This window comes from Nycticebus coucang, chromosome 13, assembly GCF_027406575.1.
Source record: "Nycticebus coucang isolate mNycCou1 chromosome 13, mNycCou1.pri, whole genome shotgun sequence".
NCBI classification, from domain to species: Eukaryota; Metazoa; Chordata; class Mammalia; order Primates; family Lorisidae; genus Nycticebus; species Nycticebus coucang.
Window position 1 is genome coordinate 53,060,037 of NC_069792.1, and position 25,584 is coordinate 53,085,620.

A 25,584-nucleotide genomic window follows, 5' to 3' on the forward strand; every position below is an offset into this window, starting at 1 on the left:
AAGGCCCCACCCCCCATCCCTCCTTCCCTCTTTCTGCTCCCCCCCCATAACCTTAATTGTCATTAATTGTCCTCATATCAAGATTGAGTACATAGGATTCATGCTTCTCCATTCTTGTGATGCTTTACTAAGAATAATGTCTTCCACTCCCATCCAGGTTAATACGAAGGATGTAAAGTCTCCATTTTTTTAAATGGCTGAATAGTATTCCATGGTATACATATACCACAGCTTTTTAATCCATTCCTGGGTTGGTGGGCATTTAGGCTGTTTCCACATTTTGGCGATTGTAAATTGAGCTGCAGTAAACAGTCTAGTACAAGTGTCCTTATGATAAAAGGATTTTTTTACTTCTGGGTAGATGCCCAGTAATGGGATTGCAGGATCGAATGGGAGGTCTAGGTTGAGTGCTTTGAGGTTTCTCCATACTTCCTTCCAGAAAGGTTGTACTAGTTTGCAGTCCCACCAGACTCCCTATTCAATAAATGGTGTTGGGAGAACTGGATGTCTACATGTAAAAGACTGAAACTGGACCCACACCTTTCCCCACTCACAAAAATTGATTCAAGATGGATAAAGGACTTAAATTTAAGGCATGAAACAATAAAAATCCTCCAAGAAAGCATAGGAAAAACACTGGAAGAGATTGGCCTGGGGGAAGACTTCATGAAGAAGACTGCCATGGCAATTGCAACAACAACAAAAATAAACAAATGGGACTTCATTAAACTGAAAAGCTTCTGTACAGCTAAGGAGACAATAACCAAAGCAAAGAGACAACCTACACAATGGGAAAGGATATTTGCATATTTTCAATCAGACAAAAGCTTGATAACTAGGATCTATAGAGAACTCGAATTAATCCACATGAAAAAAGCCAACAATCCCATATATCAATGGGCAAGAGACATGAATAGAACTTTCTCTAAAGACGACAGACGAATGGCTAACAAACACATGAAAAAATGTTCATCATCTCTATATATTAGAGAAATGCAAATCAAAACAACCCTGAGATATCATCTAACCCCAGTGAGAATGGCCCACATCACAAAATCTCAAAACTGCAGATGCTGGCGTGGATGTGGAGAGAAGGGAACACTTTTATATCTGTTTTTTTCAACCTAGAATTTTCCAAAGAAGCTCCTAGTTGCCTAACATTCATCATTCATAATTTAAGAGCAAGTGACATTTTAAACATTAGCAAGCTGTATAGTAAGGCACTCTACAAAGCCTTTTTTTCTTCACTTTTTTTCTGTATTGTTACTGATTCCATATAAGGCAATCTGATTAGATTCTATTCATTTTTTCTAGAATATTTCTTTACTCCACAGGGGAAATAATTATGTAAAAATTGCAGCACAGTTTCTCTTATGTCCAGAAATACTATACTCATTGCCAAACCCCACTGATCTTCTATGCACTCATCATTTGTAAGTAGTCAGATTGACTCTGTTTGCTAAATCCATGGGGGCTGTCAGATTCCTGCCTAAATGACATAGTTTGTTTGCACTGAGTTACTTACAAGTGTAAACATAAAATTTAAAACTCTTTTTCTTCTCATTAAACAACCAAAGTTGGTATAGGAGGAAGAATGGAGAAGAAATTTACACTAATATCAAATTCAAAGAAACTTTTAAGGCACTGTTTTTTTTTTTTAATTGCTAATTAAGACATTTGTTTGTTTTATGTCTTATTTGCTTAACATTTTTGCAAGGAGAACTAAAGAAGCTAATGCTAATTAAATTCATTAGTCAATGTTCTTCTTATTAGAAAATAGTTGGTTTTGTAGGTATCATGTGTTTATATAATCAAGTTCTTCTCCAAATGACATCCTTCATGGAAAAAAATATTTACAATGAAATATGTTGTTTCGTGACTTAAGGTTTTATTATATGACCTTTTAATAAAACATATAAAGCCTAGTATCCATATTTCCTGGCTCTTCAAGACACAGTAATCAGTAGCTTACTTTTCTTTAGACTTTCTAAAGAGGAAAAACGCAAACATCAAAAATTAAATTAATATTTAATTATAGATTTTGAAAGAGATTGATACTTTAAAAATAAAGTCTAACTATGAAAGTAGAACATATTTAATCTAAATCATTATACATTTTACTAGTTTATTACCTGAAGCTATAAAAGTTTTGCTTAAAATGCAGTTGCTCCCTAAAGTTCATTTTTAAAAAGTACCCTTCAAAATTTTAACATTTCACTAAATTAATATTAAATAAATAAAATAAAATGCCAAACTATTTATAAGGCCTTTAGCACAGATATCAATAATAAATTTATAATCACTAAAGTCCAGGAAAAAATAAAACTGACATCCTACAGACATAAAACAAGTTTAAATAATTTTCCACATAAAAAGGACAAAGTACATATTTGTGGAGAAGTTTAGTACACAGCATTTTCATTTTTGTAATGAAATATTATATTTGTAATGAAACAGCATTTTTTTGTAAAAAACAGTATGGGTATAATTGTGATGTGGATAGATATTTACATATAACGACCATGGTCAGTTTTGTTTTTAAAAGAAAAAGTCAAATGGTGTTATTTTTAAATTCACCAAAAAATGTTCTTAATGAAGTTAGCTTTAAACACATGAAGGCATCCTTCTATGATGAAAGTACGTTAAAGATTGCCTTATTTGTGGCTAGCCTACGTCTATTTTTAAGTAACATTATTGAAGTACTTCCTTGAAAAATAAGATGTCAGATAACAATTTATGCTTTTGTTAATGGAAATCTCCACTTACCGTAGCTTCATTGCAAACTGTGCACTTGACCACATGCTGGTGAAGCTTGCCATCCAGATTGACCAGGGACTGGCACACACGGCAGTTTATGACTGGAATACCACTGGTATCTGGACTGGCAATGGCTGTGTATGGAGGTGGGAGTTCCGCTGCAAAGATATTAGTCACTGAATCAGAATCTCAGAAAAATTACTACAGCAGGTTTGAGCATTTAAGCAATAGAAATAAAGTAGACTCTAATATCAAAAACTAAAATTTTCCTACACTTATTCATTTATGTTTTTAAAGCTCACTAATTTACCCTAGTTTTTACCCATGCATAAGACTATCTTGTCAAGCAGAACAATGCTTAACTCCGATAAAATCTAAATCACGTATACCTAGGTCTACCCCAATAACCTAGTTTCCTTGTATTAATCTATACTCAAAGTATCCACTCCATTCCTATGTGTAAATTCACAAAGCCTGTAAAAGGAGAATGATTTACACCTAATGTGAAAATCTTACACTAGTGATCTGACTACCAAGAAATAGAAATGGCAGATAAAAACAAAGCTTTAAAATTGCTTATACACACCCGTAAGTTGTGTAGCTCCCATACTCTGTATACTGGAACCAGTATAATGACTATTGGCTGTGATAAGGATAAAGCAAAACTGAAGGGAAAACTAAACTTATTAAGCATGGAACAAAAATGGGATCTTTGCCAATTATAGACGCAAACAGAAATATTTTTTTTTTCTTTTCTTTCTTTCTTTCTTTTTTTTTTTGTAGAGACAAAGTCTCACTTTATCTCCCTCAGTCGAGTGCCATGGCATCACACAGCTCACAGCAACCTCCAGCTCCTGGGCTTAGGCGATTCTCATGCCTCAGCCTTCTGGGTAGCTGGGAATACAGACACCTGCCACAATGCCCAGCTATTTTTTTGTTGCAATTTGGCTGGGGTTGGGTTTGAACCCGACACCCTCAGTATATGGGGGCAGGGCTCTACCCACTGAACCACAGGTGACCTAAATTGTAAATTTAACAATTTTCAGTGCCAACTTTTTACTATTAAAAATCTAAGAAATTCACTAAAGTATGTATGGGTAAAATACAATGTCTGGGATCAAATTTTCAGGAAGAATAACAACAAAAAAAAAGAATGGGGAAATAGATAAAACATGAGTAGTAAATGTTCATAATTGATAAGTATAAGGAGGACATGGAAGCTTATGTTGCTGATACTACTTTTGTGTGTGTTTAAAAATTCCCATAATAGGGCGGCGCCTGTGGCTCAGTCGGTAAGGCGCCGGCCCCATATACCGAGGGTGGCGGGTTCAAACCCGGCCCCGGCCAAACTGCAACCAAAAAATAGCTGGGCGTTGTGGCGGGCGCCTGTAGTCCCAGCTACTCGGGAGGCTGAGGCAAGAGAATCGCTTAAGCCCAGGAGTTGGAGGTTGCTGTGAGCTGTGTGAGGCCATGGCACTCTACTGAGGGCCATAAAGTGAGACTCTGTCTCTACAAAAAAAAAAAAAAAAAAAAAAAAAAAAATTCCCATAATACAAAGACAGACATGCACGCACACACAAACACACAGTTTTTGGGTGAGTTAAGTTGACTGAGTAAAGGGGAAGGCCTAGTTTCTGTATTAAGTGTTCATATACAAGAAGTATAAAATTTTTTTTAAAAAATTTGAGCAAAAAAGACTCTTGGTATACTACTCTGGAATGGAATTTCTAAAATGGATTGCCTAACCCCTACTGTAGCTTTCTCAGCTACAGGCACAGAAGCCCTTTCAAGGTAAAGTATTATCTTAGGGCATTTAGAAAGAGCCACACACAAGGTGTCCAAACTGTGGCCCATAGGTGGCATATGGATTATGTCAGAACTTTTTTGTTTATCTATAGTGGCTGACAGATATCATAAAAATTATGCACAGACCTTTTTTTTTGTTCATCAGCTTTTGTTAGCGTTTGTATATTTAATGTGTGGCCTAAAACAACTCTACTTCTTCCAATATGCAGCAGAAAAGCTGAAAGTTTGGACACCCCTGTGACACAATTGAAGTACTACTAAAGAGAAATGACATCTCAAGAGGCTTGTGTAACACTATAAAATACAATCATAACAGCTAATCAGAAAAAAGAGCTATTTTCAAAATAGTCTTCCTATCCTAACGAGCTAGGGCATAGCACATTACATTACGTTTAAAATTCACATATTAGGGCTGCGCATGGTGGCTCACACCTGTAATCCCAGCACTCTGGCAGGTGGATTGCTAGAGCTCACAAATTCGAGACCAGTCTGAGCAAGAGCCAGACCTCGCCTCTAAAAATAGGTGGACATTGTGGCAGGTGCCTGTAATCCCAGCTACTCAGGAGGCTGAGGCAACAGAATCATTTGAGCCCAAGCTTTTGAGGTTGTTGTGAGCTGTGATGCCATGGTACTCTACCAATCGTGACAAAGTAAAACTGTCTCTAATAATAATAATAATAATAAAATTCACATTATTACCACCTGGCATCCTTGGGTTCATCTTAGAGATTTTTTTTCAGACTGTTAAGGATTAGCAACAAGTGGTATTCATTCAAACAATTCATATGCCAAATTTCTGCAGCAGCCGCGGCTATGAAAGGGGCAAGTTTGAAATGACAATATGCTCTCATTTCTGGGAGCCTTCCACCAGAACACTGCCAAACACTCAACTTCAGAAGAAGCTATACATGTCTTAAATTATAAAAATAGCTTTAAGTCCTTGAAAGAATTTGAGCTTGATCCAAAACAACCTGTAATGTATTAATCAAGAAGATAAAAACAGGTTAAAGGAACAATAAGTCAACAATATACTTAAAACCTTACAATTTGAGGCTGCTTTATCAAATCTCAATAGAGAAGGCATTGTTCTGAGAAAAGAATACATACCTCACTGGAAATTCAAGACATGCTGCCTGCTGCTTAATAATGAATCTTGTTTTAATAGTTATTTCCAGCAGTGTTATTAATAAAAGTTGGTTTCCTGTCTTGCCTTTTCCCCGAGTTGTAAAGTAACATGAAGTAGTTATCCCATAATCCCAGGGCTCCATCTCACACAGAATGATAAAAAAGAAATTTAAAGATAATCAAGACAATTTTATAAAGAAAACAAGTACATTCGTGGGTAACACATTGTAACTACACAAAAGGACACTGAAGCCCATTCATTCCATCAAGCAAAAAAGCTTTGCTCAAAGGACTCTCCTAAGAAAGGTTTAGAGGGTGATCCTAAAAAATCACTTAAAGTACATCAGAGCCAACAAAAAAACTGAATTTTTCTTTAGATTTGCATTACATGAATTTTAATCTGTCAAAAGAGGAACACCTTCAATGGCAAAAAATATATGCTTGAATCTACTATTTAAAGGCTTGGAAAGTGGAGAGAGTAGGATAAAACAGCCAGCGAAGATTAGAAATCGAAAAGCAGAGGCCCTATAAATCCCATGCAGCTTCACCAAGACTTGTCCATAGTGCCCACCCTATTACAGGTAATCGGTAAATGGACCTGTTCCAACGTACACATAAATTCAATTTAAGAACAAACCTACAGAACCTATCTCATTCACATCCAGGACTGCCTGCATAGAAGAATACCTCCTCCAAACCATGCACGGAGAGAGGCGAAGGAGTCGGGGACACTGGCCTGGCCCACCAGATAAATGGAATCAATCCAAGAGATCAATAGAATGACAGATGTTGCAGCCTAATTGCTTCACTAATCATTGCTTCCTGGGCCTTGGTTTCAATTTTCTGTCCATTACTTCAACCTTAAACTGTTTCAGAGATATTTCTTATACTGTTGGCCAATCAGATTTTACCCAAGGAAACCTTCACCTGTAGTTTTATGGCCTCTTCTAAGGGACTTGAGCCTACAGTAATTAGCAACTTAGATATATTCATGTTGTCTTTTCAACTTTAGAACAACAGATCACCACTATGATGCCTATTTTAAATTTAAAAAGCCACTGTAATCTCTGAACCCAAGGTCATTAGAGATTGAAAGATGCAAAATTCCTGATTTTGGAAGAGTCTTTTGTGGTATTTAAACAATGGTCATTTTTCTCTCTGAGGCTTGCCCTTAAGCTTTTTTCTTCCACATTAAAAATCTTTCTTTAAGATTTTAAATCTTTTTTTAAGATTTTTAATCTTAAAAAAAAAAAAAAAAACTCCCTCAAAGCTCCAGAATAGCACAGTATTAGAAATTCAAGCAATCCTAGGAATTATATTTTACAAAGGAGAAAACTAAAGCCCAGATATTCCAACTTTTTAAGGATTATATAGAACTTTATACCAAAGCCAAGAACTGACTCTTGTCCCACAGATTTCTTCACAAAAATAGCTGTCTCCCTTCATAAATAATGACTACAGGCAAAAAATACATAAGTACCAATGAGGAGATTTTATAGAAACAGGCAAGAATCTGATAATTAAGATTGCTGGAGGATCAAATATGAAGGGGATTAGGAAGAGGAGGAGAAGGAAAGAGGGAGAAAAAATGAGCAGAGTTTAAAAAAGGAATCATTTCATAATAAAAATTTCATAGAAAATCTGTGACTCAGAAAAAGGACAGAATGGAAGCATATGGATCACAGGGCAGACATAATGGTCTTTGCAAACCACTCAGAAGGAAACATTATTATTCTGTAAACCCACAAGTGATCAGATTACATTTTCCCATCACAAACATCGGCCTAATTTATCTATTTTATGCCAAAGAGCCCTCCTGTCTTGCTAATTCTTCCTGGTGTATTAGTCCATGCTTCATTTTTTTCCAGATACATCCTCCAACATTTTAAAGACTGAAGTTGTTTTCCTGGATTGCTCTGACCTTTGTGGTAGTATCTGTTAGTTTAATGCACTCACTGCACTAGCATCGTCTTTACATTCAACTCTCCAGGAACTTGACAAAGATGTTGTATCAAAATTGAGAAATGATATCAAATTAAATGAGACATATTTTAGGATATAATGATTATAGGAGGAGCAAGAAAAGCATAAAGGAGCAGGCCCTGAGGAAAGCTGGATTTTTGTTCTCCAATTTCATTGCAGGGATTCATTTTCCCTTAGGATCATTGTGGATACTGTAAGTAGGGAGGGACTGAGCTTGGCTACTACCAGATAGCTGCTTTCATCATCAAATTTTCCCAGTCCAGTTCAACAAAAAGAAAGAAAAGATCACCTTTTCTGTTCCTCTTCATCATTGACACCAAAGAAATAAAACTGTTCTAGGAACTCTTATGTCCTTCCAGAACCACAATACTCTTGGAAGTTGTCTTTCTTCTTGTCTTAACCTAGCCGAAGTCAGAATTGAAGGTAAGTGTCCTAGTTATTAGGTTACCCACCTCAGTTCCAAACCCACCCTTCTCTACTCTCTTACGTGAAGCAGAGCTGGAACTTTGCAAAACCGTATTTTGGTTTTGTCAGCTGGGTAAAGATAGAAACCAGTGCCTCTTCTTTAGAAGTCATGCTTCAGTTCTGCAGGATCTGTCTTCTACATTACCAATTTTTAATAATTCAATCCCTTTGCTTTGTTCTCTCAGCCCTAGTGGTGGTACCTGTTTCCTGCTACATCCTTCATACTTTACTGTGGTGATTTTTGGTGGGCAGAGCAGCACACCAGTATGCCGTGAGAGGATCTTAGGTGTGTGCCACGAAAATTTTCAAAGGTCATTAATTAAATTATTTTTGAAAGATGTTAGAAGCACAGTAAGTATATTCTTCTTGTTTTCATTCTTTTTTTTATCAACATAATTTAAGTATGCCCCAGAAGTTTAAATAAGGTTAAGTGTGCTATGAGATTAAAAAAAAAAGGTTGAAAAACACTAATCTAGGTCGGGTGCCATAATCCTAACACTATGCGGGGCCAACAATGGCTGATTGCCCATGCTCAGAGCAAGACCCCATCTCTACTAAAAATAGAAAAAGTAGCTAGGCATAGTGCTGGGCTCCTGTAGTCCCAGCTACTCTCAGGAGACTAAGGCAAGAGAATTGCTTGAGTCCAAGAGTTTGACATTGCTGTGAGCTATGATGATGCCAAAGCACTCAACCCCAAGGCAACATAGTGAGAATCTGTCTCAAAAAAAGAAAGAACGAACGAAAGAAAGAGAAACACTGATCTAGATGGTGAATTGTAATGCTTAATCTCTGAAACAACAGTATTTCTTTTTATAACATGCTCTCCCCCGAATTCTCCCTCTACAGAAACGAGAAGCTCAAATGTCAGACAATTAGAGTCTTGCTTGTATATTGTTTTACAATCTATATTATAAAATAACCAAGCTTATGGGCGGCGCCTGTGGCTCAACGGGTAGGGCGCCGGTCCCATATGCCGGAGGTGGCGGGTTCAAGCCCAGCCCCGGCCAAAAATAAAAAAAAAAAAAAAAAAAATAACCAAGCTTAAAAATCTCAACAAAATATTAGTGGCAGAAAGATTTTACCATTGTTTTTAGAAGTAAATGTTTAGAATAAAATGCTCTAACCAGTCGTGTAGTGCATGCAAATACAGAGGAATAAAACATTGCATGTTAGTTGGGCTTTTTTTTTTTTTTGTAGAGACAGAGTCTCACCTTATCGCCCTTGGTAGAGTGCCGTGGCATCACACAGCTCACAGCAACCTCCAAATCCTTGGGCTTAGGCAATTCTCTTGCCTCAGTCTCCCGAGTAGCTGGGACTACAGGCACCCGCCACAACGCCCGGCTATTTTTTTGTTGCAGTTTGGCAGGGGCTGGGTTTGAACCCGCCATCCTCGGCATATGGGGCCAGCGCCCTACCCGCTGAGCCACAGGCGCCGCCCTAGTTGGGCTTTTAATTCCTGCAAGAATCATGAAACATTCCTTAATGTTCAATATACTTTTTTCCAACTTCCAAAAGATACTGGAAGAAATAGGAATTTGAGTGAAAGAGGGGCAACAGAAGTTAAAGAGTGAGGTAAGAAGGCATATTAAGCTAAAAAGCTTCTGCACTGCCAAGCTAAAAAGCTTCTGCACTGTGTTAAAAGAACACAGTAAGTAAAGCAAGTAGATAGCCCTCAGAATGGGAGAGGATATTTTCAGGTTATGTTTCTTATAAAGGTTTGATAACCAGAATCCACAGAGAACTCAAACTTATCAATAAGAAAAGAACAAGTGATCCATTTCATTGTGGGCAAGAGACTTGAACAGAAGCTTCTCTGAAGAAGACAGGTGCATGGCCTACAGACACATGAAAAAAATGCTCATCATCCTTAATCATCATCTAACTCTAGTAAAAGTAGCCCACATAACAAAATCCCCAAACTACAGATGTTGGCGTAGATGTGGAGAAAAGGGAACACTTTTGCACTGCTGGTGAGAATGCAAGCTAATACATTCCTTTTGGAAAGAAGTTTAGAGAACACTCAGGGATCTAAAAGTAGACCTGCTATTTGATCCTGCAATTAATCCTCTACTAGGTATATATCCAAAAGACCAAAAATCACTTTGTAACAAAGGTCTTTGCACCAGATTGTTCATTGCAGCTCAATTCATAATTGCCAAGTCATGGAAGAAGCCCAAGTGCCCACTGACTCATAAACGGATTAATAAATTATGGTATATATACACCATGGAATACTATGCAACCTTAAAAAAGATGGAGACTTTACCTCTTTTATGTTTACGTGGATGGAGCTGGAAAATATTCATCTTAGTAAAGTATCTCAAGAATGGAAGAAAAAGTATCCAATGTGCTCAATACTTTTATGATACCAATTTATAATTACTCACATTTTCTTATGAAAAATAGATCACAACTATAGCCTAGGATGAAGGAGAGAAGTAGAGGGAGATGGGAGGGGAGAGGGGAGGTGCAATAGAGGGAGGGTAAATGGTGGGACCACACCAACTGAGCATATTGTAAGGGTACAAGTCAAATTTACCAAGTATAGAACATAAATGTCTTAACACAATAATTAAGTAAATGAGGTGAAAGCAATATTAATTAGTTTGATGTAACCATTCCAAATTATATATATAAAAAAAAATCAACACATTGTACCTCCCCAAAGCATAAATGTATTTATGATCTACATGTATACTTAATAAAAGGGAAAAAAAGAAGGAATATTAAGCACATACATTTTAAAGTTATAGATATATTTTGTTAGGTCAATCTAAATTCCTTGCAAATAATAATTGTATCATAAAACAAAAGCCAAAGGGAACATACTATATCACTCCTTTTATAAATGTGGAAAACTGAGGTCTTAAGACATAAAGTAACTATTAGTAACCAGTAGTAACTGAAAGAGATAAAAAATAACTCAAGCCTCAGGTCTCCCAAGCCAAAATAACCATGGTCGATCTCTTGGACTATGAAGGAATTTAATCACACAATGCTCAAACATAACTCACTGAAGTGAAGAAGACAAGTCATGCTTTTTTTAGTTTTTCATATTTTTTTCTTCTTCCAGAGAAAAAAATTCTCTTTACAACAGCAACTGGAAAAAAAAATCTAGAAAAGTGCAAAAGCAACACAAACTCCTTTGCATACCCCCAACTACAAAAAAAAAAAAAAAAAAAAGAAAGAAAATTTGGAGAAGCCTCTACAAAGAATGGAAAGCAGCAGAAACAATGTATTTCTTTTATGAGTTATTAAAGGGATGTCATTCTCAGTTAATCGAATACCTCATAGTCGTTATGAAAATGAAACACGGAACAGCTAAGCGCAAAGCTGTATGCAGGATGGTCTGCTTTTCCCCAAAATGGAAGGATTAGGGTTTCCATTTGGATCTCTTCCCAGAGAGTTGCTTATTACCCACAAAGATACTTATGAACATCCATCTGCCTAATTCTCCTCTCCAACATCTGTATCCATCTGGCTAACATCTGTATCCATCTGGCAAATCTCATAAAATTTTTAACAGAATGCTCTCCCATAAAAGTTTGACATTCCTGACAACAATTTGTATAGTCCTTGGAAATTCGTGGGAAGTTGGGAGCATTGTTGCCTACCATAGGGAAATGTTTTCATACATTTAATAAATAACTGTTGAATGAAATTTGCTTCCAACCCCAGCATCTCCTCAGACTTCCAGACTAGGACATCCAAGTGCCTACTCAACATCTCCAACTGAATCAAGACTAAAAGTATTGCAAACTCAACATGTCTGAAACAGAATATTGATTTCCACTGTTCTTCCTCCCTCCCACACATGTGGCCAACTTCTCCTCCTGTTTTCCTAGCTCAGATGAAAGCACAACCTTGCACCTAGTTGCTTAGCACATTTGAATATTCATAATTCTTTTCTTTCCATAGATTCAATCCCTCAGTACATCCTGGTGTTTAAAATATGTCCTGACTCCATTCACATCTCTGTGTTTCCTTCACCTCCACCCTGGTTCAGATACCATCACCTCTTGCCTCTTGCCCTCATGCAGCCTCCCATTAGTCTCATGTCTCAGTCTCTTCTTGTCCCCCCTACCCCCCACCAATAATCCTTTCTCTACACACCAGTTAGGATGATCTTCTTAAAAAGTAAGACGTTTTATGTCTCTCCTTTGCTCCAAACTATCCATGGCTTCTCATTATCCTCAGCATACAATTATGAATGTGAAATAGAAAACCCTCCTAGACTTCCCTCATCTACATCTCTGACCTCTTCCATCAGACTTCCTCCAGGTCTCCATGGTGTAACTCACTGTCCTTTTTGTTTGTAAAATAGCAAGTTTTATACCTGCTGTTCCTATTGCCTGGAGCAGTCTTCCACCAGATCTTCCAATGGCTGACTCCAACTCACATTTCAGGAGTCCGGGTGACAGTTACCTCTGCGATGTCTCTCTGAACACCCATATGAAACACTTCCCACCCAGGTGGTTATCTCCATCCTCATACCCTGCCTTATTTTCTCCATTCTCTGTATGTGTCTCCCCCCCGGAATGTAAGCTCCCCAGCATCTGGAATCGTATAATAGGCACTCAAATATTTGAAAAGATGACTGTGAATGAAACATTTCTTGATTAATGTTTGAAAGATGCTGGTAGGGGCGGAAGGAAATGTGGGCATGATAAAAGAAAAAAGAATCCTGGAGTCTGATGCCTACAGAAAAATGGGAAAAGATTATCATAGGAAATGTGCTTGTCACCATACTAGAAAGCTAGAAGCAGATAGTGACCAATGTTTTGGCTCCATTTTCACTTAAAAAGGATGTGGCCTAGGTGAAGCAGATTTTTTAAGCACCAGTTTGAAAAAAATGCCTTTAACTAGAGCATTAGTATTAGCACAGACAAATTCATTCTTGTGGTTAGCAAGAGCATGCTTGCTCAGCATCACAGGGGGTGTACACTGGGGCCTTGGCATAGTTTCAGGAATCTGCTCTCAAATATGCTGCATCTTTCCTTACTCCTTATGAGAACCTGGCTTCCAGTGGCTTCAGAATCCTGAGCAAATAAGGGGAGACTTGAATCTAACCTTACAGTAGGTTGTGCTGCAGTATGAGTCCCTAGGTCTTCATCATCTCTCCCTGCCAATCCACAGTCAACTTTAAATGCTTCAAGAATGCAAAGAGATTCAGAAATTCAAAAATATGTTCATGCTCTCTAATTTAGTAGAAGTCCAGTCTAGTGTAGAATATGGCTATAAGTGAACTAAGACTTTACCCTCACATTTAACTAAGACACTGACTGTAACCTTAGACTTAACCAGGTATGAGACATAAGAGCATCACTAAAAATAAACTTCATTCATTTCAGGTTTCTAAGAAAGAACAGAGTACATATTAAATAACTTATTTCTCAAACCAGAAGTCAAGTATTTTCTTTTTCTGGTCATGGAAAATATTTCCTTAAGCAATTTCAAATTTTACACTCTTGTAAAAAAGTGAAACAAAGGCAAAAGAGATATAGCAATGCCTTCTAAAACACAATTTTGCTTCATAAAAACCCAAATGTGTTTCAGACTAAAGGAATATTAATCTCTTCATTGAAGTTAAGCTGCTTCAAGGTAAGTTTGCAATTAAAATAAAGGTACAGGGTGGTGCCTGTGGCTCAGTGGGTAGGGTGCCGGCCCCATATACCGAGGGTGGCAGGTTCAAACTCAGCCCTGGCCAAATTGCAACAAAAAATAGCCAGGCGTTGTGGTGGCTGCCTATAGTCCCAGCTACTTGGGAGGCTGAGGCAAGAGAATCACCTAAACCCAGGAGTTGGAGGTTGCTGTGAGCGGTGTGACGCCACGGCACTCTACCAAGGGTGATAAGGTGAGACTCTGTCTCTACAAAAAATAAATAAATAAAATAAAATAAAAGTACATTAGAACATTACATTAGATGGAAATAAATAACTTTTCAATTCTTTATGAAGTACTTGAATATAAACAACTCCTTCAATGTTCCCTAATGTCCTCTACCCCATTTCTAAAAACATTTTTGTCATTATCTTCTTTATTCTTTTTTGCAGTTTTCATCTGATGACTCCTTCATTCTTGAAGTAATTCTTCCCCTTGATTCTGTGATATAATCATCTCCTAGCTCTCTCCATACCTCAGGGGCAGCTAAGTCCATCTTCCTCTATTCAATCACTAACCGCGGAAGTTCTTTGACCGTCTGTCCAGGCTCTCTATTCTTCTTATGTTACTCTTTTTCCCCAGGTATTCTCATTTGGAGCCTCCCAACCTTTTAACATTGAAGTATAAAGAGAAAATAACTATATGTGAAGCTGCTTCAATTGCCCGGGGGGTCCTCCTCATAAAATACTCACCCAGACCAATTTCTTCAAGGGTTTTCCCTGCGCTCTCTTCTAGTGTTTTTAATAGTTTCATGTCTTAAGTTTAAATCTTTAATCCAGTGATAGTCTATCTTAGTTAATGGTGAAAAGTGTGGGTCCAGTTTCAGTCTTCTACAGGTTGCCAGCCAGTTTCAAAAATATACTACTGGGACCTGATCACTAAAAAGCTTCTGCATAGCCAAGAACACAGTAAGTAAAGCAAGCAAACAGCCCTCAGAATGGGAGAAGATATTTGCAGGTTATGTCTCCGACAAAGGTTTAATAACCAGAATCCATAGAGAACTCAAACGTATAAGCAAGAAAAGAACAAGTGATCCCATCGCAGGCTGGGCAAGGGACTTGAAGAGAAACTTCTCTGAAGAAGACAGGCACATGGCCTACAGACATATGAAAAAATGCTCATAATCTTTAATCATCGGAGAAATGCAAATCAAAACTACCTTGAGATACCATCTAACTCCAGTAAGATTAGCCCATATCACAAAATCCCAAGACCAGAGATGTTGGTGTGGATGTGGAGAAAATTAATATATTCCTTTTGGAAAGATGTTTGGAGAACACTTAGAGATCTAAAAATAGATCTGCCATTCAATCCTGTAATTCCTCTACTAGGTGTATACCCAGAAGACCAAAAATCACATTACAACAAAGATATTTGTACCAGAATGTTTATTGCAGCCCAATTCATAATTGCTAAGTCATGGAAAGAGCCCAAGTGCCCATCGATCCACGAATGGATTAATAAACTCTGGTATATGTACACCATGGAATATTATGCAGTCTTAAAGAAAGATGGAGACTTTACCTCCTTCATGTTTACATGGATGGAGCTGGAACATATTCTTCTTAGTAAAGTATCTCAAGAATGGAAGAAAAAGTATCCAATGTACTCAGCCCTACTATGAAACTAATTTATGGCTTTCACATGAAAGCTATAACCCAGTTATAACCTAAGAATATGGGGAAGGGAGAGAGGGAGGGGAGGGAGGGGGGAGGATGGGCGGAGGGAGGGTGGTTGGTGGGATTACACCTGCTGTGCATTTTACAAGGTACATGTGAAACTTAGTAAATGTAGAATATAATTGTCTTAACACAATAACTAAGAAAATGCCAGGAAGGCTATGTTAACCAGTGTGATGAAAATGTGTCAAACTGTTTATAAAACCAGTGTATGGTGCCCCATGATCGCATTAATGTACACAGCTATGATTTAATATTAATAAAAAAATAACAATACGTGTATGGCTACACTGATCCCGAGGCCAATAGGTGGAAGGCTTTCATCAATATCTTAGCACACATATATTTCATAGAGGCACATCCCTGGCACATTGGTGGGGCCCTGGGAAGCTCTGAATCAACATCTATGTAATTAGCTACCACCAATATGCAGATAATGCACTATTTTGTACTTTCAGCCCAGGCCTCATTTCTTAGTTCTGCACTTACAAATCTGATTGTCACATCTCTTCATGGACAGTTTCATGAAAGCATCTGAAATGCAACATGTCTAAAATGAAGCTCGTGATCTATGTTCCTAAAAACTTGGTCCTCTCCTGATGTTCTCTTACTGCAGGCAATCATACCACTGAGTTGTATAAGCCAGACTTTTAGGAGGTATCCTTACCACCACTCTCTCACTTCTACATGCAATCCATCATCAAATCCTGTTCAATACACCTTCTAAACATCATCCCTTGACTCTTCACTTCTACCACACCTGAGTTTAAGCCACCCTCAAAGTTCACCAAATTTGCCTGAATTATTACAGCAGTCAAGGAAGCCATCCATCAGCATCTCCTATAGCCCATCCTCTAATTCATTCTCTAACCCAGGCATCCTCAAACTGCGGCCCGTGGGCCACATGAAGCGGTGTGAATCGTATTTGTTCCCATTTTGTTTTTTACTTAAAAATAAGATATGTGCAGTGTGCATAGGAATTTGTTCATAGGTTTTTTTTTAAACTATAGTCTGGCCCTCCAATGGTCTGAGAGACAGTGAATTTGCCCCCTGTTGGAAAAAGTTTGAGGATGCCTGCTCTAACCCATAAAGTGATTTAAATAAATAAATAAATAAATAAACAAACAAATCCAGGCATCCCTTGCTTAATGCAAAATTCCTTAACAAGACGAACAAAGCCACGGATAGATTGACTGATGTTCATTGTTCTGGTCACCTGTTGCAGCAGAACAAATCATCCAAAATCTTAGTGACTTAAAACCACAATTTGATATTAGCATTCGTGATTCAGCCTCAGATGGGTGGTTATCACCTAGAGTCTCTTATGCAACTGTATAATAGTAAGAATTTGGCTAGGGCTGGGTATCCAAGATGGCACCTTCACTCATATGTCTTTCTCTCCAGGTAGCCTGGTTTCAGGTTCCTTAATACATGGCAGTCCCAGGGTGTTCCTCTTCCTACATGACAAGTTACTTTTCCTAGGGTGCACTTTACAAGAGACCAAGACAAAAGCTACAAATTGCCTTCTGACCTAGCCTCCAAAGTCATTCAGCATAACTTATAGCTATTCTAGAAGTTGAAATCAAGTCACTGGGTCAGCCCAGATTCAGGAGGAGAAACTACAAGAGGGCTTAAATATCAGAAGACATAGTTCTTAGGAGGGTGAAGACAGTCTTTGAAAAATATCAACCACACTACCTCTCCAATCCCATTTTGCAGCACATTTCCTGCCACTGTTTCCACTCCAGCCACAATGGCCTTAAGTTCCTTGTATTTGCCATAATTCATCCTGCTAAATAAAGGCTTTGCCAGTACCATTTTCTTTGCCTAGAATGCAAATCCCCCTTTCCAACTCCTTTTTGCCAAGTTAACTCCTGCTCAACTTTCTGATTTCAATCAAGCCTCAGGATAACCAGGTTACATCTTAATTTATACTCTCAAGGTAGTAGATTACTGTCCATCACCACCCTAATCACCACTGTATTTTGCATTTGTTTATGTGATTATGTGATTTATGTCTCAAAATTTCCACTACACTTGAAGAACTGTGTCTGTTCCCCACCCCGACCCCCACCCCTGCCACAGACCTTGACTGGTATTCAAATATTTATTTGCTGAATGAACCAAAGAAATAAACTAAGTAAATCAAACTATCTGCCTTTGGATATCAAATTATTTTTTCCCCTTATGCATTATAGTGAAGTCTATAATCACATTCCCATATTTAACACATAGATAGACAAGTCCAAACATAAATCATTTTTCAGAGAGGAAATCTTACAAAGGTAAACGTCATATTCCTTTCCCATATCATACCTATAAAATTACAGGAATATAGGTATAAAGGAATCAATTAATATATTCAACAGGTATAAATTTTGTAATACTTCTTATGCCTTCAAAGGAGTCTAAAACTATCTTTGATTTTCATTTCTAGACCTCAACCAAACCTAGTAAGTGTATCAAATGAGGCACTGTAGCCAGGAGCGAGATTTCCCAGTCTATGCAGGAGTCCAGCACTGACAGTAGAGACCTCTAGAATCATTTCACTTAGAAACCCAGGAGGATCATACAGACCACACATGATTTTTCTTGTGCTAAAACCAGATGCATAATACTAACTGCTCCCTACTACATTATTAATAACCTGTCTAGAAATAAGTACTCTGCCAATTTTCAACCTGAAATGGAACATGTCATCTTGAAGGTGGTAATTAACATTCCTGTTCTTTAGAAGGTGACACAAAGAGTCATTAGAGAAAATGTTCACTAGTTGTGGCTCTTAACTTTCTTCCAAAATAAAATTTTGAGTAATTACAAACGGTATCATAAACTAATGTTCATTATTAGAAAGTATATTCTATTTCCAATCTTTTGAATTCTGTCAACCCTAATTTTCAACTACTAATAACATTTGGTCTAATGACAGAATTTTTTTACAACCTGAAATAATTTAATCATGTGTTTCCTTCTTTCTCCCCACTACAACACAGGCTCCTCTAGGGCATGGATTTGATCAGTCTTACCTAGAATAGTGTTGCATAAATTGTGCTGCCAAATGAATGAATGAATGGGGGTGGTCTTCCAGAATTAGATCTTGTGTATTACTCTTAGTATTTGTGAAGACGCTTATTTGTTATGTATTTAAAAGAAAAAAAGATAGTCTGTCAAAAATAAAAAAAAGCCTTTCCTTTTCATTTACATTTCTTGCTTCATAGATATTATACCATATGAAATTAGTGTTTCTAATTATCTAACTTGATTCATTCACCAGTTAAGAAAAAAATTTACCATAAGGCAAAAAGAGCTTTTACTAAATCATTGAATTTCTCTGGTTATTAAAAGTTTTCTAGAATTAAACCACTTTTTCTTACTAGAAATACATACTAGAACTTGTATGTATTGTGTAGTTTGAGGAGTCTTGTTAGGTTAAACAAATATATGGCAAATAACAAAGACATCTACCAACAGGTCTATGAGCATAACCATTTTTTAATGAATAACTTAGCCACTATTTGACTAGTGGCTAAACATGAATCCAAGACAGAGGATATGAAAGCAGGTTATATGACAGTTACTCAAGTCCAAACTCTGTCTCTTACTCAACTGTCAAATATTTATCATATAAGGCTGACTCAACGAGGTTGAAACATTCATTGAGTTTTTAAGTCTATGCCATGCAACTTAGATAATAGTAAAATATTAATATCAAATTGGCCCAATAAATGATATCCTCCTACCTGGTGTCTTGTGATACAAGTTTAATGCTGACCAAAAAACATGACCCATGGGTTTTCTGTAGGTGAGTCCCTCTGTTCCATTTTGTACTTTTATTTCTCAAGCTATTGATTACACTGAATTATTCATAATTAAAAATCTTTTTCCTTTGTCCTGCTTCCTGGTAAGTGTGGATTAGGATCTAGAGAGTTGATTTTCAAGTGTAATGTGTTAAATAGAAGTTTTAAATACCAGACAAGTTCAACCTGCTCAACAGCTGCTCCAATTCCAGACTTGAACTTAGAAAAGTTGTGCTAGAAGAAACATGACCTGCCTTTATTTTCAAAAGCATTAATTTTGCTTTCTTGGGTTAAACTTCACTTACATTCAGCCAAAAAGGAGAGAAATGCACTTAAGCTACATTTGCAAGTGCCATTTTTGACCAATCTTCTTTACCCTACGTTTTTTTTTAAAGTCTTGCCTTCCATTTTCTATAACTCATGACTTCACCTTATTCATTTATTATAGTAATCAATTAAAAAGCTTAGAACAAAGACAGACCTTTAAATAAATGAAATAGTTTGGCAAATAGCCACCCCCTTCCTTCTCCAGACCCTACTGCCACTTAATCTTTTTTGATTCTATCTTGAGAAGAAAAATAAATATATGCAGTATTAACTTGAGTTACTTTTTAAAAGTTAATTTCAATCTCACCCAGATATGCATTGAAAGTATCCCATCTTCCTTCTCATTCACACGTTCCTTACATATAGGGGTAATAACTGACAGGCAGGAATTTCAGACATGTTAGGAATATTGATTAACTGTACTTGATTTGATAAGGCAATTCCCTGATAGAACAGAGCATGGTAGGAGATGCATATTTTTCCAGCTACAGCCCTTTCAGGGACGGATGCCAAGGTGAGCAGTACTCCCGGTTTCTCGGCAACGGGAAAGGATTTGTGAATGATTGTGAAAGATTTGCACCACCTCCCAGCTGCACTTGGGGGCTGCTCTGAAAACAGCAAAGCACAGCTTGGCAAATTCTTATCACATCGGTGAAACACACACACACACACACACACACACACACACACACACACACACGCCACCACCAGAAAAGCCCTGCAGGGAAGCTTTCCAGCAGGCAGGCTCTGCTTGGGAAGGCAAAGTCAGCATCCTTCTCCCCCAGCACAAGTGAAAGGCTCGCCTCCATCTCTAACTCACAGGTCTTAATCATTCTAGGCGTCTTCTCGCAAAGGAGAAAGATCTGCACTGGCCTTACCTCTGGGGCTGGTTTCTTGCAAGTACGGTGGGGCCGTGGGAGTGACATTTCCCGACTGGGATGCTGACAGCAGAGGCGAGCGTTCGTCCACCCCTTCAGCAGCCATGACTGCGGCAGCGGCGGCCCGGGGGAGGCTGAGCCCGGGGCTGCGCCCTCCGCGGAGGCGGTGGCTCGCCGCGCTGCTGCCTCTGCGGCCGCTGCCGCCGCCTCCGGGAGGGCCGGGCTGTGTCACAAGGCAGGAGGCGGGGAGGGAGGGCGCGGGGCGAGGGGCGGAGGAAGGGAAGCGCGCAGGGGAGGACGAGGGGGCGCGGAGGGAGGGAGGGAGGGAGAGAGCGGAGAGGAGGGAAGCGGCAAGAAGCTCAGCCAGCCGGAGAAAAGGGGAACAAATTAGGACTGACCGGGAAAAGTGGAGGGGAGAGTGCCAAGCACCAAAGGGGGAAGGGCTCGAAGAGATGCGGTGGTGACAAGTCTTTTTCTGTAAAGAGAAGAAGGATTAAGGGGGGGAGGGGGAAGGCAGCCTGACCGGGCTAAAGGGGCCTGTGACTTGATTCCAGGAAAACTAGAGCAAACACAGATATCAAGTTTAGCTCTTCTAGGGAGGAGGGACTGATTCTTTGCTGTCAAACTTTGTAGCAATTATATGAAGACAGCTTATTCCTGGGGTTATCAATTCCTTCTTAAGGAGTTCTTTGTTAAAGTCATTTTTCATCATCTGTTGTCTCAGAGGAGGTACGTACACTCTGGCATGAGTGTGGCATCCCTACGTTTGTTTCCTTGTTGATTTGTCAACAACGTGAGTGTTGGTATTACTTGTTGGGCACTAGTATTTTACCTTTTATAAATTTCAAAATGGGTTGCCATTTTAGTTTGTTTTTGTATAATATTGTCCCTGACACATATGCAATAGTAAGGTCTATGAAAAATGGGAATTTTCTTGACATAATTTAAAAAAAAATCTTTCACTTGTGAAAGAGAGTTATTAGCAAAGATTCTTTGCTTGGCCAAACTTTACTCAGACTTTTGATTCTTCTGCTGGGCCCATCTGGGCACTTCCATGCAAAATCCAGTTTCAGCAAGAACGCTACTAATTTTATTTAGAGAGAACTCCCAGTCTCCATACTGATATCTGATCAGGTTCCTTGTCCTCCAACATCCTCCAAGTGATGTTTGATCACCCTGGCCTGTCTTCAACATGAATCCTGTTAGGTGGGTGCAGCCAGAATCCCCCTTACTCCTGAGGTTTCTGTCCACTAACACTCCCATGCCCACCCCCAATTCTGCTCCTTGGCTCTAAATTTCCACTTGCCCAAGCTGTATTTGGAGTTAAACCTACTGTCTTCTCCCCCATGGCAATGCCCCATTGGTCCCTATACGTAACACAGTGATGCGGAATGACATCTTCCCTACTTTAATAAATATTGTTGAATAACATTTTTCTTTGAATGCACAGTTCTTGCCTTGTTTTCTCTACTTTTTCATTGTTCTTTTCTTCATTTGGTCATTTGCCATATTATCCTAAAGCGCTTACTTTACATGAAAACAAAAACAAATCAAAGTTTTGAACATAGCCAGGCATGCGGTTGTGCACAGCTGTAGTCCCAGCTACTTGGGAAGCTGAGACAGGAGGATCCCTGAGGCTAGAAGTTCAAGGAGTCCAAGTTCAGCCTGGGCAACAGAATTTCCATCTCAAAAAAAAAAATTTTTTTTAAAGTCTATCATGAATATAAATAAAAATGCAATAGGAAAATAGTCATGGTCTGGAATGATCATTTTCCTGCAAAGATTCTTTGAGTCACTCAAAAAACACTTATTATTTCTTTACTGGATCTACAAAGGTAACTAGAACATAATATCTGCCCTCAAGATGCCTGAAAAATAGCATAGTCAAAAACAAATTTAAAGTGAAGCTGGTATTCCCAGCTGTAGATTTCGATGGGCATGCGGAAAAGCAGACTCCAGACATTCGAAACTACTTCTCATATCACCGTAAGAAGGGCCCTCATTTTGCTCTCTACACACATATTCCTCCTTTCAGAAAAATTCATTTAGACATCAGCTAAATGGGGTTCCTAAAGTAAAATGAAATAATGATGTTTTCTCTTATGCAGGATCTTTTGTTGGTCAGTAGCATCAGGACGCAATACAAGGATCCCCATATAATATAACTTAAGGACGTTTATAGGTTTCTGGGATTCTTGGAATTGAAAGATCAAGATGTAGCACTTCCTGAAAAAGTACCTATAATTTAAAAGTGAACAGTGTTGTTTTTATCTTGCAGCCTGGAGGCTACTGTGTTAAAGAAAATTATGAGAGGAATCAGTGAAATCTTATTACTATAGTGTCCCTATCACATCACCTATCACACTTCAATGTGACAGTGTAGTTGCTTTTCTGTTACCCACTCACCTTCTACCCCTAATTTACTTTATGAGTTCAGGAACACTATCTTATTCATGATTTTATCTCTAATGTCTAGCACAATGCTTGGCATATTAGTAAGTACTCAATATTAGCCAAATAAATAAAAGTGTGACAGATCTACACAGTCCCAGGGTCTTACTAAAACAAATCAGCACAAAAAATTAAGAGCATTTCTTGACTTTTTGATGAAGGCAACAGTTTGGCCAACTGACTAACCAATGGTTTTATTATTCTATTGTATCTCTACAATTGAGTTTTCTTTTTTTGCCCAGGTAATGATCATTATAAAGGGTATTTTTTGTTTGTTTGTTTAGTTGGTTGTTTTCTTTACTTTTTTTATAGGGCTTCTCTATCCATTTCAGAACCAGCTTGAAGTTAATAGCAATTGTTCTTCTTATTCTATAAAAGTTGGTGAATATACTGAGGTTATATTTGCAGCAATGTCATCTTTTACAAAAAGCAAAAAACTTTTATTTGGAGAGTATCACTTTATTCTAGCTTAAAGGTAATACTATGGTTTGTGGCTACCCAATAATTGTATTTTGATGATTATGGTACTTTGCCATCTCTATTAGTGAGATGAACTGATGTGTCTGTTAGAATAAAAGGTACTGTATAAACTGATGATATATGAGATACAATGTGCTTCAGCTGCTGTTTCGGTTACCTACGTCTGAGTAACAAAATACAGTGTTGTTCAGTAGCTTATAATGTGAGTTATTATTTTTCATGATTTTCTGTAGGTTTATTGAGTGGTGATTCTGTCAGACTTGCCTGGTTAAATCAGGCAGCTGCATTCAACTGTCAAGTTTGCTGCCAGCTAAACATTAGGGATGTCTGGGAAGCTCTTTCCATGGAGTCTTCCTGCCAAGCTTTCTCACATGCCTAGTAGTCTCAGAGCAGTACTCTAAGAGGTGCTAGTGGAAGCTAAGGGACTCCTAAGATCCAGGCTCTGTGTTGCTTCTTTCACATTCTTCACGAGTAGTTTTCTCAGCCTGCCTCCTGTCCAAACAAAATTGAGTGCCAGAGGCCACTTTTCATGATCAAAGGAAGTCACAAGGCCAGTGGAGGAATAGATTCCATCTCTTCATGGAGGTGCAGCAATGTCCCATTGCAAGGCATGAGTCATTGGGCACCATTATATAACAATCTGCCACAGTCTATCTGCTAGTCACTGTGGTTCATTTCCCTCTCATAGGAAAACTATACTTATTCACTCCCAAGACCCCAAAATCTCATTTAATCACCAAAATCAACTTTGAAGGTGTTGCCTAAATCAAGTCCGGGTACACACACAGTTCCTCAGGTATGAGTCCATAGGTTCAGCTCCTTGGGTACAGTATCTGTTGGTCCAGAGACCTGTTAAGTACAAATTATGTGCCTTTTGATGCTCCACCACCATCACCCAACATTTACCAGTGGAACAGGAACCGGATAACAGCAGTGAGGTAGCATTTCAAATAGCAGGTATCTAGTATACACTAGACCACGGAACTCTGAGATTTAGTTGCATACATGTCACCAGTCCCTTGATACCAGAGGCTCCTTTAGTAGGATACAGGACAAACAGGATGAAAAGGACTGGTGCCACTCATTCTCCTAATCTATTACTGCCCTCAGCTCTTGGCTCTTTCCACTGAATTCATTGTTTTCCATAAGAAGCGGATCCTGTTTGTGGGTGAGTAGCTTTCTCAGCCTGCCTCTGCACAGAGAAAAATTGGGAGACCAGAGCATCCTTTCATTTTGAACTACCCGGTTTCCCTGAAAATAAGACATCCTCCGAAAATAAGACCTATTTACAGGAAAGATAAGACGTCCCCTGAAAATAAGACCTAGCGCATCTTTGGGAGCACATCTTAAAATAAGACACTGTCTTATTTTCGGGAAAACAGGGTAGCTCTGTCCATCTTAATCCAGACTGATACAGCTTCCTTAGAAATGTGTGGATTGCCAGTGAATCTGATTGGGGTTTGTTTGCCTCATGCCCCGAAAGGCACTAACATATTTTTGAGACAGGTATCTCCCTATGTTGGGCCCTTCAGATTCTTAGAAGTCTTTCTAGCTATTTAAGGAAGACTCCTTGAGGGATCCTAAAAAGGAATTTTATAGCCACATCCTTGGTTTGAATATTATCCTGAGGCCTTTTCTTAGACTGATATTTTACTTGATAAATGACTATTTGGGGCCTCCTATATTTCTCCTAAATTTTATCACAAATTGAGCTCCTTCTTTAGTTCACCTCTGTGGTAGGCAACATAATGCCTCCCCAAATATGTGCATGTTCTAATCCCTAGAACCTGTGAATATTTTACCTTACTTAGCAAAAGGTATTTTGCAGATATGATTATGAGGTGCAGACCTGATCCAGGTGATCCAACCTAATCCTGAGTCCTTGTAAGCTGAGAACCTTCCCCAGCTTTGGCCGGAGAGATTCAGAGAGGGGGAGATTTAAAATGTGAGGAGGACTTAACCTACCATTGCTGGTTTTGAAGATGAAGGAAGGAGACCAGGAGTTTGCCTGGCCTGTAGAAGCAAGGAATGACAGCAACAAGGGAACATGAATTTCAGTCCCATACCACAAAGAACTGGATTCTGCAAACAACCTGAAATGGGTCTTCCTCTACAACCTCTAGAAAGGGACACAACTACAACAATACCTTGATTTCAGCCTGGTGAGAGCCATGT

At 38.5% G+C, this 25,584-nt stretch overlaps 1 protein-coding gene across 1 annotated transcript in view; it reads right to left on the reverse strand.

The window, feature by feature from the left end:
- PIP4P2 (phosphatidylinositol-4,5-bisphosphate 4-phosphatase 2) overlaps positions 1-25,584 on the reverse strand; it is an 86,635-nt gene that overhangs the window by 29,106 nt on the left and 31,945 nt on the right. Inside the window, exons 2-3 of the mRNA XM_053558849.1 lie at positions 20,479-20,953; positions 2,767-2,915 (exon numbers count right to left, since the gene is read on the reverse strand). Coding sequence (XP_053414824.1) covers positions 2,767-2,915; positions 20,479-20,584 — 255 coding nt within the window. The 5' untranslated portion in view covers positions 20,585-20,953. The remainder of the gene's footprint in view (positions 1-2,766; positions 2,916-20,478; positions 20,954-25,584) is intronic.